This window comes from Megalobrama amblycephala, linkage group LG13 (assembly GCF_018812025.1).
Source record: "Megalobrama amblycephala isolate DHTTF-2021 linkage group LG13, ASM1881202v1, whole genome shotgun sequence".
In the NCBI taxonomy this organism is placed as follows: Eukaryota; Metazoa; Chordata; class Actinopteri; order Cypriniformes; family Xenocyprididae; genus Megalobrama; species Megalobrama amblycephala.
The window spans coordinates 9,225,656-9,244,998 of NC_063056.1; the positions used below are offsets into that span (position 1 = coordinate 9,225,656).

Here is a 19,343-nt window from a genome sequence, read left to right on the forward strand (position 1 = left end):
TTGTTTTTGCAGGATAACAATCATATATTTTCAGATCACATGTTCAAATCACAGTATTTCCTCAGTCAGCATTTGAATCATATGGTAAATTTGAGATGAGTTCCCTCTTTTGTTTCTGATAGGCCATTGTGAAGAGATTTAGCCTTTGACACGGCAATGTAAATGTTTATTTAGCGAGTGCAGAGCCCACCCTTTGCTCAGTGAATTCACACAGAAAGAACTTTCTCATTATTTTTATTTCTTTACAATTTTTTTTCTCTTTTACACATTCCATTCCTCTTTTCTCTTGTTCTTTCCATTCCCTCTCTCAGCAAAACTCTTCTTTCCTTCCTCATCTGTGCTTCACTCCAGGCACTCTCTTTCCCTCTATCTGTTTTTCTGCCCTCTCTATTTCTGGAGGGTGTGTGTGTGTGTGTGTGTGTGTGTGTGTGTGTGTGTGTGTTTTAAACAGTGCCGTCTTTCACTGCGCTACAGCGTAACTGTGTCACACCCCCCAAAAGCCCCTTCGCTCCACTCCTCTATTTCACTTCCTCTCCTCCTCTACTCTCAGTTCCCCACCGCTCACACACACAAAGTACACACACGGATGATAAAGTACATATAACTATAATTTAGTATTTCTCCAAATAGAATGTTGTACACCCAATAACATTCCTGAGATATCTAACCCATAATAAAACACACACCAACACACACACACACACACACTAGTTCAAACAGAACAAGCTATTACACAGTGTAACACACTGATTGGGAAGAAGAAAACAGCTTGCAGAAGCTAAAAATCAAAGTTTATGTATAATTTATGGAGGTTTTCATGAATGTATGCAATTTCCAGATTCAGATACTAAAATACTTTATATTAATAATATTGACAAATATATCATTCACATTTGATTAATGAAAGAATTGAGTATTCAGGATGGAGTCAAACTGACCTCCTACTGAAGAAAATCTTGAGGTTGACAAAATTCTAACATTCTGCACATTTGCATTTAGCTTTCTGCATTTAGCTTTTCTGGTATTGCTAAGTAGCTAATAGGACCTCTTTAAAATGAGGGAAATTACCTAAAACTCTAACAATATCTTTAGATTTTGTATAAAAGTGTTGAAATACCATAGTTATGATAGTTACCATAATTATAAAATATAAGTGAAATAACCTAAACAACAACAACAACACCAACAAAAATGACTGAATGCCACAGACTATGTGTGGAATGTTATTGCATAGCATATGGAAAGACCTTCAGGATGAAGACTGACTTGTGATTTTATAAATGTTTTCATAAATATCTGACTGTGCTGACAAAAAGTAGAAACACAGCTGTGAAACTAGATAAAAGAGGTTTGTATTTATAAAACAAACCTTTTCCTTCTTTCAAGACATAACTTAAATATTTATTTTTAAATATATATATTTCTGTTTTCTTAAGCATATAATCTATAATATTAAGGAAAGTAAAACAACAGAGACAGAGAGAGAGAGACAGAGACAGAGAGAGAGCACAGGATGGTCATTAAGTTCTCTCAAGTGATCAGAAGCTCCACATACAGTCAAAACATGTGAGTTTGTCTTTCTATGCCCAGTAATCTCACCGTTCCCTCAACAGACACTCCAAACTGAGATAAACACACACACACACACACACACACACATAGCTATGTATAGCCAAAACAGCTCTCAGATGGGCCAATACTGAACTTGTCCTGGGTTCCACCTCCATATGTGCAGTGTCAGTGTTCAGTTATGTGTTAAAAAGCTCTTAGCAACCATTTCACTGAAAAAAATTAAGGGTAATACACTGCTGACAGAATGGGCCTTCAATAGGACTTAGCTGCCAACGCAGTACAAGGGTGAAAACTTTTTTGAAAATCGGTGCTGTCTGACTAGAGAAAACCCTTTTGCCAAATAGGGAAACTTCAACACCCATAATGCATTGGGCATGTTGCCTAGTTCCACCTGTCTGCAATGGATATGCTTGACTAGAGTCAAATTCCACCTTGCTTTAGAAGGAAATACTCCTTAGAAAACTTTTAGTCACAATGGTGTCGAATTGTATTATTCACGAGTGCAAGAATTCAAAGAATAAACGTTTAGCGGGAGTGAGTTATTTTCAGTTTCCAGTAAAGGATCCAGCGCATGTCAGGGTTGAAGGGTTGCGAAGGGATGAGGTGAGGACTTGAATTCTGAGTATCAATGGGCTTTTTGTTAACTATAAAATAAAACAAAAACAACCCCATGGGGAAAAACAGGACTGGTAGATGGACTAGGCAGGACCAGACAAGGCAAAACAAAACAGGGCAGGACCAGGTAGGGCAGGGTACATTCGATGACGACCTCGCAGAGGACTGCGCACACAGGCAGAATAAATAGAGAAGGAAATCAGGAGTGAAACAAGGGGGAGCAGGTGGGGCAAATAAACCAATAATCAGGTAACAAGAAGGGTGTGGTTAAGACCATAGACAGGAGAACACATGGCACATAGAAACAAACATGACAAGCCATGTGCCCAAACACGAACACACAGCCAGTAAGAGCTCTCACAAACTGCATGTCCACATAAAACATGACAACATGAAAGCACGTGGCCAATGAAAAACACAAGCCATGTGCTGAATGCAAGTACAAACGACATGCTACACAGACGCAAGAACAGCTGGAAAATGAAAACATAAACCAGGCGCTCCACAAAAATACATGAGACAAGAGCACACAATGAGTGAATGAACACTCAAGAGACAAAACATGGAGCATGAATGCCCGATCCTCCGACACTGATCCAAATACTACACTCTGCACATACAGCATATCATGCAGACAAAAGAGCATACGGTCTGAGCGAACTCAGAAACGATGGTGTACCAGTAACACTAGTCCTGGAGTGCAGCTGACCTGCACAGTTTAGCTACAACCCTGATCAAACACACTTGAATGTCTTCAGGATTACTAAAGCTATGTGAAGGAAGGTGAGTTGTGTCCGAGCAAAACTCTACAGGACAGCAGCACTCAAAATGTCTCAACCATCCCTGAGCTTGTGATATGTCTCAGGAGACTGTCCTCCAAAAAACGACCATATAGGTCGTTTTTCAAGCACCTTATTACGACCTATATTTATGTTGTGCCCTCTAGCTGGCGTAAAAATAATGACAGTGTCGTGTTACGTCCGTCGTCGTGAAATGACGTATGACTGTCGTTAACAATCAAAATGCGTGTTCATTTAAATGCAATGTGTGGACTTTTTACACCATTTGTCCTATTTCCATTTAGCAAAACTAATTTTTTTAATAACAACTACACCCACCCACTAAACCTACCCTTAGTGATTTATAGTGCATTTACACTTTATGAGCACACACGTTCCCTGGGATCGAACCCACGATTGCATGATCACATGATTGCATATTGTTATATATTGCAATGCTCTGCCAATTGAGCTACACAAAACCCGAAATATGATGCAGGGAACAATGCATTAAAATTAAAGTGTCCTGTTGTCGATAGGGGCGCAACTTTAGCAAACGCTCCTATGGGTTGTATTTCATGAATTAAAATGAAAGTGTCCTGTTGTCAATAGGGGTGCAACTTTAGTAAGTGCTCCTATCGGTCGTATTTCAGGGAAGTGACTGGATTGGAATGACGTATTGGTTGGAGAACATGTTGGTCTCAGCTATGTAAACATTTTCACTGATCTGTTAACAGCTATGATAGTAAAAATGGGTCTCCATAAACTCCTGGCATCTGAGCCACTAAGGACGCAGTGGTGTAATTTTTTTGATTTCAAAGATCGATCGATGCCAACTGTTCATGATCCAATTTCATATAAATATTTTGTGATGTTTGCAAATTGTCTTTCTGAAGCCATTTTGTTAGCACGTTGTTACTGTTAAATGTGGCTAAAGTTACCATTGATTCTTACTGTATTCACAGAGACCAGAGCCATGTCATTATTTTAATTTTTAACCCGAAAAAAGCTTGCAGTCTGTATAATTCATAAACGCATATTCATTCTTATTGAGTCTCTCCAACAGTGTGTAGCTTTAGCCACGTTAGCCGTGCAGCACGCTATCAAACTCATTCAGAATCGAATGTTAGCAAACATCCACAAAATACATGCCATACCTACATGATCTGATATGCTGCATCACGAACAGTATAATGATCCATTTTGAGAGTTATATTTGCTATGTGAGCTTCTCCTGTACTGTTTATGCCTCAATTTATTGGAATCGAGAGCTTGGGGGCGAGGAGCACAAGCTCATTTGCATTTAAAGGCACACACACCAAATCAGTGCATTTTTTTCTCCCACATAAAAATAGGCAGTTAAAACATGGTATAATAAATAAATCCATGGGGCATTTTGAGCTGAAACTTCACAGACACATTCTGGGGACACCTGAGACTTGTATTACATCTTGTAAAAAGGGGTATAATAAGTCACCTTTAAAGTATTAGTACAAATCTAAGGCAATGGCTGACTGAGTACCAATTACTTGAGAAGTGCATGCCTTATGACTGATCACTTGTGATATATACGGTCTACTGCTTGCAAAAAAAAAAAACACAAAAAAAAAACATAGCTATTTATCTAAATCCTACCCTGCAGGCACAACAGCTCAAATCTAGTTTTGCTGTGTTGCATTGTTGTAACTATGACAAGAACATTTATAATTCTGTGTTGTGACAGAAGATATTGTGAAATGTTTAGTATAAACGCTTAGGTAAGGGCGATAGATAAGATGTTGTAATACATCTGAAGGAATTCCTTGCCTCAGGGATTTTTGGCCCTCACTTCCATCTACTTAAAGACATGTATTCTTTGTGTTGTGAAAAAAGTACACTTTAGCATTCTTTTAAACAGTACTTATTACAGAAATAATATACTTTTAAAAAATATACTTAAGTATGAACTGAATATAATGTTTTTGGACACTTAAATTCATGTTAATTGCAATTAAAGGAAAATATATTGTAGTTTAAATTTATATTAAATACAGTTAGGTGCTATTTTGACCACCTTAAGTAGGACTTAAAGGGATAGTTCACCCAAAAATGAAAATCTGATGTTTATCTGCTTACCCCCAGCGCATCCAAGATGTAGGTGACTTTGTTTCTTCAGTAGAACACAAATGATGATTTTTAACTCCAACCGTTGCCGTCTGTCAGTCAAATAATAGGAGTGAATGGGAACTCGATCAATAAGAGTCGAAAAAACTTGCATAGACAAATCCAAATTAAACCCTGCGTCTCGTGACGACACATTGATGTCCTAAGACACGAAACAATCGGTTTGTGCGATAAACCGAACAGTTTTTATATGATTTTTTTACCTCTAAAACACCACTATGTCCAACTGCATTCAGCACTTGCTTAGTGAGGTCTGATCGCGCTCTGACAACGGAAGTGATGTCTCGCACTCATTGAAGTATAAGCGCCAGACATCACTGCCATTGTCAGAGAACTTTTTGATGATATTATAATTATATGACCAGCACCTGTATATTATCTGCAAGTACAGTTTTTTTTTTTTTTTTTTTTAACAATATACTTTAAAGATTTGAAGTACACTACAAGTTCACGTTAAAAACAATTAAGAACGCTTCTTTTCAAAATTTATCCAGAAATGGATAAAAAAACATTACCAAAAAAAGTCGTTAAACAGAATGTCAACGCTGCTCTTTTCCATACAGGGAAAGTGATTTATACTGCCAAACTGCAAAAAGCACCATAAAGCACCATAAAATATCCCATATATGCATATGAAAATAATAGTGACTTGGAATGACATGAGGGTGAGTAAATGGTGACAAAGAAGTCATATTTATCTTCCTTCATTTTCATACAACTAGACAAAAACGGAATACAATGCAGCTGAATCAAGCCTTCTATCAGAGACCTTGTTCAGATTTCAGCACTTGTTCACGGCCCAAAAGAGAGACATGTCCCGGTAACATAAACATTGTTTGGCTGTGTCTGAAGTAATCCTTCTAAAAGTGTGTCATTCATGTCTGTTGTGTGTATTACGCCACCAACAGCAGGAAACTGCTTTACCACATCAACTTGACCACAGTTCAAAAATGACTAACTCTGGTTTTGAGCGCTCACATGCTGCCCTGGGCCGCTGGAATGGCTCAGAGATGTATAATATAACTACCGCCCAGGCTGATCCTGGAAAGTTGGATTAAAGGGAACTATGTGATTTATGATTCGCAAAGAATCTGGCTCTAGTCAGCGTTCGACAGGGGAGTGAGAACGAGACTCTGCTCAAATGAACCAAGTCGATCTGGAAGGAAAGATGAAGAAAAAGGTTCTGAGAGATGGAGAGATAGATGGAGCAGCAGCTCCTGGAAGACAGGAAATCCAACCCTTTGACGTGATGAACCCACTTTGGGCTAAAAGTGTTTGATGAAATCTTCCAGAAAATCAGTGGTAATTACTGTACTACTGGCTTCGTTTATGTCAGATGACGAACTTTCACCACACTGTGGTTAAATCTGGGAGGTGGATGTCAAGCAAAAGAGCTTTTTGAGTGATATAAACATGGGACTTTCCAATGGGAAAAGTTTTGCCATTATCAGTGCAAGTGAAACCATGTCACACTTGACCAAACTGCATATTTAAAGCTGAAGTATGTCATTTAACCAATCAGAATAGCAAAAATCAAGAGTCATCTCATCTACCACTGGTCAGTTAGTCCTGCTCCAATCTAACAACATTGGTTGAAGCGACATTGCTGGCTGTGTGGATAGTCTGACATCATTCATAAACACATGCAAACTCCATTTCAGCAGTTGAGGTCATTATATGAATGGTAAATATTTGGTATTAGAAAGACTAAAGCGCCTGAACCAGATTAAACTCAGATTAGCCCATTTAGAAAGCCAGTTAAAGGGGCCATACTTTCGTAGCATTTCGTTTTTTTGTCATTTACAATATTATTTTGGGTTTCCTACACCAAAACAGTCAGAATTTAGATTTTTTTTTTCTTCCCAAGCTCTCTCTGACCCATAAAATGAATCATGCTGTTTTTGCTGCTTTTGACAAATGACCACTCTTACGACTGGCTAACATCCGTGTCCCAACAAAGTTCCAACGTGAGCCAAGAGAGCCAAGTATATAAATAAATACTGAATAGACACTATTTTGTAAATATGACTGTCATATGTTAACCAAGACATCACAATCATAATGATTTCATAATGAGCCTTTTTTGTAGCTTAGTTTCAACAGAGTCTGTGGAAGCTTTGAGTTCTGAAAATTAGGAGTATTTTTAAAAGAAACAGTTATACTACCCTTGTGAAAAAGAAGTGCACTTAATTGAGATGAATGCACACTTGTAGTGTATATTTTATATTTTTTATATTTTTATAATTATTTTTATATATGTGTATTTTTATAATAATACACATATATACATATATATTGCAGATAATTGCAGATAATATAATAAAAAAGCCACTTAATACTCAAAAAGAGTATTCTTTCATGACTATTTTTCTTAACATACTTAGGTACACTTTTGTAATAATGTCAATGAAAAGTTGAAATCATGTTTTTATAATCGTCTGACACTAAAGAAGTATTTGATAAAATTTTTAACTGTAGTGTGCTATTCAACATTAAAGTTGTAAAAGTTAAAAATATAAAGGTAGTATGTATTAAATTAATATACTGAATTATGCATTTCTATGTCAATATTACCAACGCCGAAATTAATCTGCAGCAGTCAGGTGGTACAAGTCAGAGCTCTAAGTTGTCTACATTCATTATTACTGTAAAGTTATGTGCTTTGAGACATGAGGTAATTTACCACTGTCTCTCGTGATGCTTTGCAGACTCTGCTCTGGCTGTGCGTGTTCATGTGTTTTGGAGGAGGCATGGCTTTGGAGATACTCTGAAGGGAGGGTGGGATCTAGCCTCTCCGAAGTTGCCTACATTAACTTTAATATAAATTCAAACGCCAATATATTTTCATTCATGTTAATTGAAATTAAAGTCACAATATCTAGTTTTTCACCTCTAGAGGTTGCTTATTCAAAAATATTTAGTGGAATCATGGGAGGTGTTGTCTTCATGTCTACAGCAAATGAAAAAGAATCTGACAAGGGCTTAGGCAGAAATCGTATTAGTTCCCTTTCAAATACAATTTTCCTGATAATTTACTCACCACCATATCATCCAAGATAATCATGTCTTTCTTTCTTCAGTCGAAAAGAAATTAAGGTTTTTGATGAAAACATTCCAAGATTATTCTCCTTATAGTGGACTTCAATGGCCTCCAAACAGTTAAAGGTCAAAATTACAGTTTCAGTGCAGCTTCAAAGAGCTTTAAACGATACCAGACGAGGAATAAGGGTCTTATCTAGCGAAACGATCTGTCATTTTCGAAAAAAATGTAAATGTATATGCTTTCTACTTATGGAACGAATGCAGCGCCAGTTCCATTTTTTCTGTAAGTAGAATAGGGAAGGCGTAGGACATACAGCGTAAGCTTTTTGAAGAATACGGAAATGCGGTTTTGGTGGAAGCACTTGGACGGCGATCATTTGTTTATATAAAGCATATACATTTACATTTTTTTTTTTCGAAAATGACCGATCATTTCGTTAGATAAGACCCTTATTCCTCGTCTGGTATCGTTTAAAGCTCTTTGAAGCTGCACTGACACTGTAATTTTGACCTTTAACTGTTTGGAGGCCATTGAAGTCCACTATAAGGAGAATAATCTTGGAATGTTTTCATCAAAAACCTTAATTTCTTTTCGACTGAAGAAAGAAAGACATGAACATATTGGATGACATGGGGGTGAATAAATTACCAGGAAAATTTTATTTGAAAGTGAACTAATCCTTTAATAGGTGAGCTAATGTATTAAAGATTTATTAACATTACTGTAGTATGAAGCAGGGTGTGGTTGAAAGCCGCTGGACCGGAACAAGGCAGCTGGAATGTGTATGTGGGGTAACGCAGCGCTATTTATCATATTGGACACATGTGTTGAAAGTTGTTATAATGCTACTCTGTGCGTTCACTCGGCAGCTACTATGAGACATGTTGCACACTGCAGTAAGCTAGATCCATATTAGGCATGGTAAAACATCATACTCGCAAAATCAAGAAAAGGAGATTTAAACAATAAGACTTACTGTGTGGAGCTATAAAACATGATTAGATTTCTGTCGATGAATGTATCCAAACAGTTTCTCACCTGTCTAATAAAACAAATAATACATTAAAGAGTCTTTGGTCTTTCCATGGTTTCTACAAAATAAAAATGGAAACCGAGGGTAACGCGGGTATGATGTCATTGATAGGCGATGCACGGACACGGTCCATGTCCAGGATAAATTGATTATTTCTCTGGATTTAAACATTCTTGGAAATATGTGGGATAATGCAATTGCACAACTCAACAAAATATATAACATTGTAATATTGGTTTTTGGATATTTTAATATATTATGCCTTTAAGTGATTGAAAATAAAATGTACTTCTTTTTCACAAGGGTTCAAAAGAGAAAATTTTCCATGATTTGGCCCCTTTAGAGCTTCAAATTTAAATCTTAATGTTAAAAAAAAACACCAACAACAGATATCAAAATCCCATTCATTAGATACCTCCTGTTTGCGGTGGTCTCACCTGTAGACTGCACCTGCGGTACTCTCTGTCCCTGCCAGAGCATCTGTAGTTGCGGGCAGGAGCTGGAGGCCTCCAGTCCCTCTCGGCTTCATTTCTGGAGGGCTGGGCAGCGTTCTGCGGGACCCAGGGCTCAGGGTTTGGGTTTGAGGGTGTCTGGATGCCGTAGGGAGGAGGGTCTCTGGGAGCGTGCGCTCGGTGGATAGTGTGCGTGTAGGAGTGTGGGACTTGGCGAGAAGAGCGGCCATCGATACGTCTGTCACGGGCCGCGTGCCTCTGGGTTGGGGTCCGTGAATGGGCGAATCGATCGCGTTCCCGCGCTCTCTCTGCTCGTCTGTGTGGCTCTCCATCAGCTGCAGCATCACTCTCCACGTCTGCTGTCGTGGCACCCGCCTCTGTCTCAATTTCAGCCCTGTCTTTCTCTTTTCGTTCTCTGTTAACATTGGCCACATCTGTAATTGCTTTTTCCACTTCTCCCTGTGTTTTGTCCACATGTGAGCTGGAGTTAACACTTAGAGCGTTGAGTCTCTCTGTGGCGGTGGAGTTGTGGTGATGCGTGTGGCGCGCATGTCGATTTTGTCTGTGTAGAGGAAGGGAGAATGGCACTCTGCCGTACCCAAACTGTCCAGGGCGAATAGAAGAACTAGACCTGGTGTGACGGGACAGACAAAACATGCACTGTAAAATCAAACAGTTTAAACTAATTAAATGAAATTTGTTCGTTTCACTCAAATACTACTGAAAGTTCATTGTACTTAAAAAAAAAAGTTTTGTGAACTCAAAATCTGATATTAGTAAGTGGAACTTAAACTAATACAGCATGTTTATTAACAATTCATGCAAGTATATAGTGATAGGCTCTTTGATAGTTACATTAGCGTGTGACATTGATGACAGGAGTAATGATGCTGAAAATTTAGCTTTGTATCACAGGAAAAACATTTTTAAATTATTTTCTAATAGAAACTTTTAAATTGTACTAAAATTTCACAATATTGGTGTTTTTACTGTATTTTTGATCAAATAAAAGCAGCCTTGGTGAAGATACTTTCAAAAACATAAAAGCTTACCAAACGCAAACTTTAGAACAGCAGTGAAATACTGAATTATTAATATTATATACTGAAGATTTTAATTATTACACAATAATGTAGGAGTTAGAAATGTATAGAATTATGCAAATGTGGAAGGAGTGAATATCTACACTGCCTTCCAAAAGTTTGGAAACGCCCTAGAAAAGTGGGGTTTTGGACAATATTGGCATGAATCCTTTTTAATTTGTGATAATTTTGCACTGATAGGGGGCAACACAAACTATGAAAACATATTTTATTACATAAACAGTTTATACTTATAAAAAAAAACTTACATTTTTGATTCATCAAAATATCCACCATTAGCAGCTATCTGACCTAAACTGGGTTCTAATTGGTTCATTGTATTCTAATCTTAATTGGCAATCAATTGTTGAAGCTATTAAGGTGTGCTGACCCAAAAATCTTTTACAAACCTGGGCCAAGTTTAAACCAGTAACCAGCATCACAGCTGGCAAAGGGGCATGTCTGACTTTGACATGTATATAATGCCATTATTATGTAATCAAAATGAAAATTATTATTGCTGGTTTTCAATGATAATGTCAAGTTACATTAATGTATTTGCACCAAAAAAATTATAAGGATTTATGCTGATATCGTCCAAAACCACACTTTGCCAGGGGTGTTTCCAAACTTTTGGAGGGCAGTGTACATTCATAATGCACAACATAACCCTAAATTGGCCACTGAAAGCCAGGGGCGAAGCCAGAAATGTTCAAACGGGTGGGCCTTCTTCATAAAAACAGGGTGGGCCAATCGTATGGAGTATGAAAACTGCATGTCAAATTATCAGAAAAAAAGTAACAAAGTAACAAAACAGCAAATAAGAAATAACCTACAGTACATGAATGATTTGATTTATATATGACACTATATTGTCACTATATTATTAACATTTTACCGTTTTTTGGAGAATGGCAGAGTAAAATGCTTTGTCCCTCATTAACAGCAACATCTGAGGCAGTAAGTGAGTTACGTTTTCATCAACTTACAGGTTATAAAGTTTACTGTAGCTATGCGGGCACTCAGTTTTTTCTGACATTTGGCCAAAATTTCATGTTATTAAAGATGAAGTGCAACACACTGGCTATTTAAGACAGTATTGGCTATGACTCGATGACAAATGCTACACCAAGACACTTTTCTCTGCTCCTCAAACACATACAACATTAGTTTTTATATATAGTGTTTCTTGAGTAAAGAAAGTGATGTACTTATTCAAACAAACAGTTCTTTATTTACCCCAATATTGTAAATAAGCAGATATCTCTTTCAAACAGTGTGCGGCACTTCATTCACGATAGAGGTAAGCGGAGTTATGAGGTTTGATTAACAGTTTGAAAAAGCCAATGGAGTTACGAGGTTTAGTCACAAGCTATTTTTATTACTTTTCATTGGTTAAATATTTCAAAACCCACAGAGAGACCACTAAGTAGGGATGCACCGAATGTTCGGCAACCGAAATTATTCGGCCGAAAATAGCCAAAAAAAGCACTTTCGGTGTTCGGCCGAATAAGTAAAAAGGCCGAATAAATTTTGCCGAACAATGACGTTAATGACGCAATCAAATAACCCGCGTAGAGTGAGAGGCGCGCGCTTTATGCAGCAAACATGTCAGCAGTGTGGAAGCACTTTAAAGTGTCAGAGAAAGAGGCAAAAACGGCCGTTTGCAGACATTGTTCTGCTGAATTATCCAGAGGGGGTGCATCTGCAAAAACGTACAGCACTTCAAGTTTAATTTATCACTTAAAATCAAGACACCCTGAACATCATGCAGAGTACGAGAAAGACACGGCGGCGGCAACGGCAACAGCAGCAGCGAAAAGAAAAGTAGCTCCCAGTCCTAGGACACCCACTCCATCTGTGGCTGACTTCTTAGAAAAGGCAAAAAAGTTTGCCAATGACAGTGCCAAAGCTAAAGGTATTACTAAAAGGATAATGGAATTCATCGCATTGGATGATCAACCATTCTCTGTTGTAGAGGATGTTGGATTTCGCAGGCTTATAGACCATATTGAGCCCCGTTACACCATCCCTAGTAGACGGCATTTCTCAGACGTGTGCTTACCTGAGATGTATAACGTCGTTTCAACTAACGTCCATGAGCTTTTGGCTACAGATATTCCAGCCCTCAGCTTCACGACTGATATTTGGAGCTCGGATGTGAGCCCCACTAGTATGCTGAGTTTAACGGCGCAGTGGATCGACAAAGATTTCAAGCTACAAAAGATTGTGCTTCACTCACAAGAGTTTAGAGGGTCCCATACAGCTGTAGCCATATCTGAGGCGTTCGCCAACATGTTTGACACTTGGCGTATCGACCGATCTAAAGTGCATGCGGTAGTCAGTGACAACGCAAGAAATATGGCTAAAGCCATGGAAGATAGCAATCTGAAAGGCATACGGTGTATGGCACACACAATTCAACTGGCGGTCAACGAGGGATTGTTGAGTCAGCGCAGTATAGCAGATGTGATAGCGATAGGCAGGAAAATTGTTGGCCATTTTAAACATTCACCGCTTGCCTATGCGCGCCTACAATCTATCCAAGAACAGTTCGGAATGCCGCAAAAACGTTTCCAACAAGATGTGAGCACAAGGTGGAACAGTACATATTATATGCTGGAAAGCCTTTTTGCGCAAAAGCGAGTCTTGGCTACATACATAGCAGATCATGACCTGCCCGCGACATTCACCGCATACCAGTGGGTGTTAATCGAGAACGTTCTCTCTCTTCTCGCCCCCTTTGAGCAGATAACAAAAGAGATAAGCTCATCTGATGCATCTGTGGCAGACGTCATACCCTTACTTGCAGCACTAAAGCGTCTTTTAAACAAAGAGGCTGAAACAGACCACGGAGTGAAAACAGCTAAAAGTGCGCTCTTAGAAGCTGTCAGCACACGATTTAGTCAGGCGGACTCAGAACCCCTGTACTGCATCGCGACTGTGCTTGATCCAAGATATAAAGATCATTACTTGGATGTGGGGAAAAAGATGCGCACACGAGAAATGATCCAGGCCGAGTTGGATTTGGGAAAGCCGCTAGGTGATGGAGACGGTCAGGTGATGCACAGCGCAGGAGATGAAAACAGCGCAGAGAGTAAACGGGCTCGTACTACAGATGAGCCGCGCACAGTCTCGCTGTCTGACATGTTCGATGAGATCCTCCAAGAGAATAACCCATTTGCAAGACAGAGGACAAGCTCGACCGCTCAACAGTTAGATGGGTATCTCTCAGAAGTCCCCATCCCCAGGAGCAATAACCCTCTCGAATTTTGGAGGACCAATCAAGGCCGCTTTCCCGACCTGGCGCAGATGGCACGCAGGTAGGCTACTTGTATGCTAAATTAATTTAAGATTTTATTTATATTTTGGATTATGGTAACACTTTATAAGTAGTTTCTATTTTTAACATTAACTAACAATGAAAAACCCTTATTAAAAGCATTTATTAATCTTAATGTTAACATTTACTAATACAGTATTAAAATTAAGTATCACATTTGTAATTTTTGAATTAAAAAGTATCAAAAGTGGTAGGCCTATTTGTTAAAATTGTTAATGCACTTATACTAACATGAACTAAATATTTTTTATTATCTTACATTAACGAAGATTAATAAATACCATAACAAATGTATTGCTCATTGTTAGTTAATGCAATAATGTTAACAAACATTGTAAAGTGTTACTACCTATATTTCATATTAAGTATTTTGTGAAAATTTAACTATTTTCAGTGTAGTAAAATAGTAGGCCTACACTGGGTTTCAACCATTTCATTATCTTGAAGACATTGTTCATTTTGAAATGAGCAACTGTCAGAAAACTGCAATAAAATTTTCAACTATTCTGCAGGTACTTGTCTGCTCCATGCACAAGCACCGACAGTGAGAGACTGTTTAGTGCTGCATCTCATGTCATCGATGAGAAGAGGAACCGACTTTCATGTGAGAAAGCAGAGAAGCTACTTTTCATAAAGAAGAACCTGCCACTTTTCCTGAAGAAGTAGGCTAAGTAGGCTTATGTCTAGGACAGTTATTCATTTGTTGTGGGTTCATCCACATTTTTTGCACTATTCAATGCACATTTGTTGTTGTAGACATACAGAGTTACATTCTTTCAGCAGTCAGTTATAGGCCTAACATAGGCTATTCAAGAAGGGGGGCTTCAAAGATAGCCAAATTTTTTTTTTTTTTTTTTTTTTTTTTTTTACTAATTTATTTATTTTAAGTTATATTGTGCTTTGTTTGTATAATATTTGCTGGAATGTTCAAAAATGTTCAGTGTTAAATAAATATTTTGAAATTGTATTTTTGTTATTTGATTTATTTATCTGAAAAGCAACACAAAATAGTAAAAAGCAAATTTTTACTATTTAATTATTGTAATGGTGAAAAAATTGGCAAAATAAATGGAAAAAATGCGAAACACCGCGTTCGGTATTCGGCCTTCGGCCTTCGGCCAAGCATTTCATTATTATTCGGCTTCGGCTTCGGCCAAGAATTTCATTTCGGTGCATCCCTACCACTAAGATTTATGAAAAGAAAATAAATATCGAAATGACGAAATTTGGAGATACGATGAGAGATTTGGAGATACGATTAGAATCTTTTAACTATAACGATACACTCTAAATGTTTGTACTTGACTTTGCATGTCCTTCTGCAGTATTACTCTAAGACGGTGGGGCTTCTGGTTAAATATTGGGATGATCTCATCATAATAGTCTCTGTTATTGTGCGTTATGGGAACTGCGCGGTTTCTTTTCTTGGTTTCTTGCAGCAGTACATATCCAAATATATATCCAAACTTTTAATGTACAGACTGATTGATATTTGCTTCATAATTTTTAAATTCAACTCCACATTGATTCTACAAACACGCAAATCTACCATTACATCCTGGACGGGACTGACAGAAACTGGCGAAACAAACTTTTCATTTTGACAAGCGTGTGAAATGCACCTATAGGGGGAGGGGAAACTACACAAAACCGCCTGTAATTGACCATGAAAAACTGCATTTAATATAATTTAATTTGAATTCTTTTAACTAAATAAATAAAGTTATGGCGTGATAAGACATTTGTTATAGTTATTATCGCTTATTAAATTATTACATAGGCCTACATCTTTTTGGGAATTGATCAACTATTTATTGGGTGGGCCACAATTCAAAGTGGGTGGGCCTAGGTCCACCCGAGCCCACCCGTAGCTTCGCCACTGCTGAAAGCCCTGTATGAGCTTCACATACGCTTGAGTAGTAAGCGTCGTCCATTCCTTGACTCAAAAGCATGCAGCAGATTCAGACTATATTTTTATTCAAATCACAACCTGTTGTTGGACATATTGCAATTTTGATTGTATTTTAATTGTGGAGCCCTATCTAGGAATGAGCTATGTTTGTGTAAACAGGAAGGTCCCCCCTAACGGCGACCAAACCTGCTCACCTTCTTACAGATGCTGGATTCCTATTGGCGGAAACTGACCTCCTGCTCCCACTGCCTACAGGTCTTCCTTGACTGGACGGCCGTCCGGGAACTCTCCCGTAGGGAAGTGAAGATGATGAGGAAGGTGATCGGTAGACTGAAACCGGCTCCTGATTGGGAGGTCCGAACTGCACCGGCCCAGCACCGCCGGCTTCATTTCGGTAGAGCGGTAATCCAGGATTCTGATTGGCTGGGAGAAGCGGGGAATAGAACGGAGGCCTCTCAGCACCCCCTGCTCCATATGGAGGGGGCTCGTTGATGGGATACAAGGAGTTGTAGTAGGGTCTGACTGCAGAGATCACAGGAGTGTTGTTCGGGACACCTGGTGGAAGATAAGCTGGTCTGTTCCATACAAGAGGCGGGGTTTGGGGCGGCGGCATACACTGTCTCCTCCTCTCCGACACGCCCACTCCACAGCTCTGAGAACACTCCACCCACTCGCTCCATGGACCCCACACCCCTTCAAGCCCCTCCTCCTCTGCCTGACGAGACTGTCGTCCTGGAGCCTGTCAAAGGAAGTCCTTGTAATTATATAAGGTTGTAGATTGGTGCAAAACATGCAACATGAAGTATGTGTAAAATATACAGTGGGGTCCAAAAGTCTGAAACGACACTGAATTCAAAATCTCATTATATATACCTGGACCCTGGACCGCAAAACCAGTCATACAGTGCATCTGGAAAGTATTCACAGCGCTTCATTTTGTTCACATTTTGTTATGTTACAGCCTTATTCCAAAAGGGATGAAATTCATTATTTTCCTCAAAATTCTACAATCAATACCCCATAATGACCATGTGAAAGAAGTTTGTTTGAAATCTTTGCAAATTTAGTAAAAATAAAAACGAAAAAAGGTTGGATGGGGAGCGTCGGTGCACAGCCATTTTCAGATCTTTCCAGAGATGTTCAATCGGGTTCAAGTCTGGGCTCTGGCTGGGCCGCTCAAGGACATTCACAGAGTTTTCCCGTATCCACTCCTATGTTATCTTGGCTGTGTGCTTAGGGTCGTTGTCCTGTTGGAAGATGAACCTTCACCCCAGTCTGAGGTCCAGAGTGCTCTGGAGCAGGTTTTCATCAAGGATGTCTCTGTACATTGCTGCATTCATCTTTCCCTCAATCCTGACTAGTCTCCCAGTTCCTGCCGCTGAAAAACATCCCCACAGCATGATGCTGCCACCCCCATGCTTCACTGTAGGGATGGTATTGGCCAGGTGATGAGCGGTGCCTGGTTTCCTCCAGACATTACGCTTGCTATTCAGGCAAAAGAGTTCAATCTTTGTTTCATCAGACCAGAGAATTTTGTTTCTCATGGTCTGGGAGTCCTTCAGGTGCCTTTTGGCAACTCCAGGCGGACTGTCATGTGGCTTCAGTCTGGCCACTTTACCATAAAGGCTTGATTGATGGAGTGCTGCAGAGATGGTTGTTCTTCTGGAAGTTTCTCCTCTCTCAACAGAAAAACGCTGGAGCTCTGTCAGAGTGACCATCGGGTTCTTGGTCACCTCCCTGACTAAGGCCCTTCTCCCCCGATCGCTCAGTTTGGCCGTGCAGCCCGCTCTAGGAAGAGTCCTGGTGGTTCTAAACTTCTTCCATTTATGGATGATGAAGGCCACTGTGCTCATTGGGACATTCAATGCTGCAGAAATTTTTCTGTACCCTTCCCCAGATCTGTGCCTCAATACAATCCTGTCTCGGAAGTCTACAGACAATTCCTTGGACTTCATGGCTTGGTTTGTGCCCTAACATGCACTGTTAACTGTGGGACCTTATATAGACAGGTGTGTGCCTTTCCAAATCATGTCCAATCAACTGAATTTACCACAGGTGGACTCCAATCAAGTTGTAGAAACGTCTCAAGGGTGATCAGTGGAAACAGGATGCCCTTAGCTCAATTTTGAGTGCCATAGCAAAGGCTGTGAATACTTATGTACATGTGATTTTTTTTTTTTTTTTTTTTTATAAATTTGCAAAGATTTCAAACAAACTTATTTCATGTTGTCATTATGGGGTATTGTTTGTAGAATTTTGAGGAAAATAATGAATTGAATCCCTTTTGGAATAAGGCTGTAACATAAATTGTGGAAAAGGTGAAGCGCTGTGAATACTTTCCGGATGCACTGTAAGTCACACAGGTATATTTGTAGCAATAGCCAACAATACATTGTATGGGTCAAAATTATCGATTTTTATTGTATGCCAAAAAATCATTAGGATATTAAGTAAAGATCATGTTCCATGAAGATATTTTGTAAATTTCCTACCGTACATATATCAAAAAATTAATTTTGTGAGTGAATATGCATTGCTAAGGACTTCATCTGGACAAGTTTAAAGGTAATTTTCTCAATATTTTGATTTTTTTTTTTTTTTTGCACCATCAGATTCCAGATTTTCAAATAGTTGTATCTCAGCCAAATATTGTCCTATCCTAACATACATCAATACCATGCATCAATGGAAAGTTTATTTATTCAGCTTTCAGACAAAGTATAAATCTCAATTTTAAAAAATGCACTCTTGTGGTCCCAGGTCTCATATATATATATATATATATATATATATATATATATATATATATATGTAAGTAGAATTATTTAAAAAGGAGTCTTATCAATATCAAATTACATACTGTAATTCAATTCAAATCACAAGATTTAACAAGAAAAGCATGAACAATTGTTTTGAAAAAGACAGAATAATTCCCACAAACCACACCCAAACAACATGCAAGTTGAAATATGTCCTGTTCCATAGCGCTCATTCATGAATGACATTATGACTAAGAAAAGAGGCATAATTAAACTAATGGCGTGTGCTGCATTCACGAAGAGGCTGGATTCTGGAGTTCAGCCCAGTGCAGTGACATTCTTTACAATGCTGGATGCAGATTTGATCTAATTCCAGTTACTTATATAACCTCAGTTCATCAATCAGGAGTGAAGAATTTGAGCGTCTGCAGGGCAGGCAGAGGTAGAAGGGAAGAGACCATCAAACAAAAGAATCCATTCAGTTCAGAAAAAAGAGGGGGAAAAAACAAGTGAACAAGGCCTGTAATGCACCTCTGATCCTGTACAAACTGCCATCAAGGGCACACAACGCCAAGCCTGTATGTGTGTAT

The 19,343-nt window shown here is 38.7% G+C and overlaps 2 protein-coding genes across 6 annotated transcripts in view; one reads left to right on the top strand and one right to left on the bottom strand.

The window, feature by feature from the left end:
- Window positions 1-19,343, bottom strand: part of adamtsl4 (ADAMTS-like 4) — a 109,687-nt gene that overhangs the window by 59,406 nt on the left and 30,938 nt on the right. For 4 of the 5 annotated variants that reach the window (XM_048152077.1, XM_048152078.1, XM_048152079.1 and 1 more), the window contains 2 exons: window positions 16,189-16,733; window positions 9,643-10,288 (listed from right to left, as the gene is read on the bottom strand). In XM_048152077.1, coding sequence (XP_048008034.1) covers window positions 9,643-10,288; window positions 16,189-16,607 — 1,065 coding nt within the window. In that variant the 5' untranslated portion in view covers window positions 16,608-16,733. The remainder of the gene's footprint in view (window positions 1-9,642; window positions 10,289-16,188; window positions 16,734-19,343) is intronic. The other variant, XM_048152076.1, reaches the window with a different exon arrangement.
- Window positions 12,201-14,914, top strand: LOC125242948 (zinc finger BED domain-containing protein 4-like). The gene is made up of 2 exons (XM_048152083.1): window positions 12,201-14,062; window positions 14,595-14,914. The coding sequence occupies exons 1-2, from the start codon at window positions 12,348-12,350 to the stop codon at window positions 14,746-14,748; spliced, it is 1,869 nt and encodes a 622-aa protein (XP_048008040.1). The 5' UTR covers window positions 12,201-12,347; the 3' UTR covers window positions 14,749-14,914.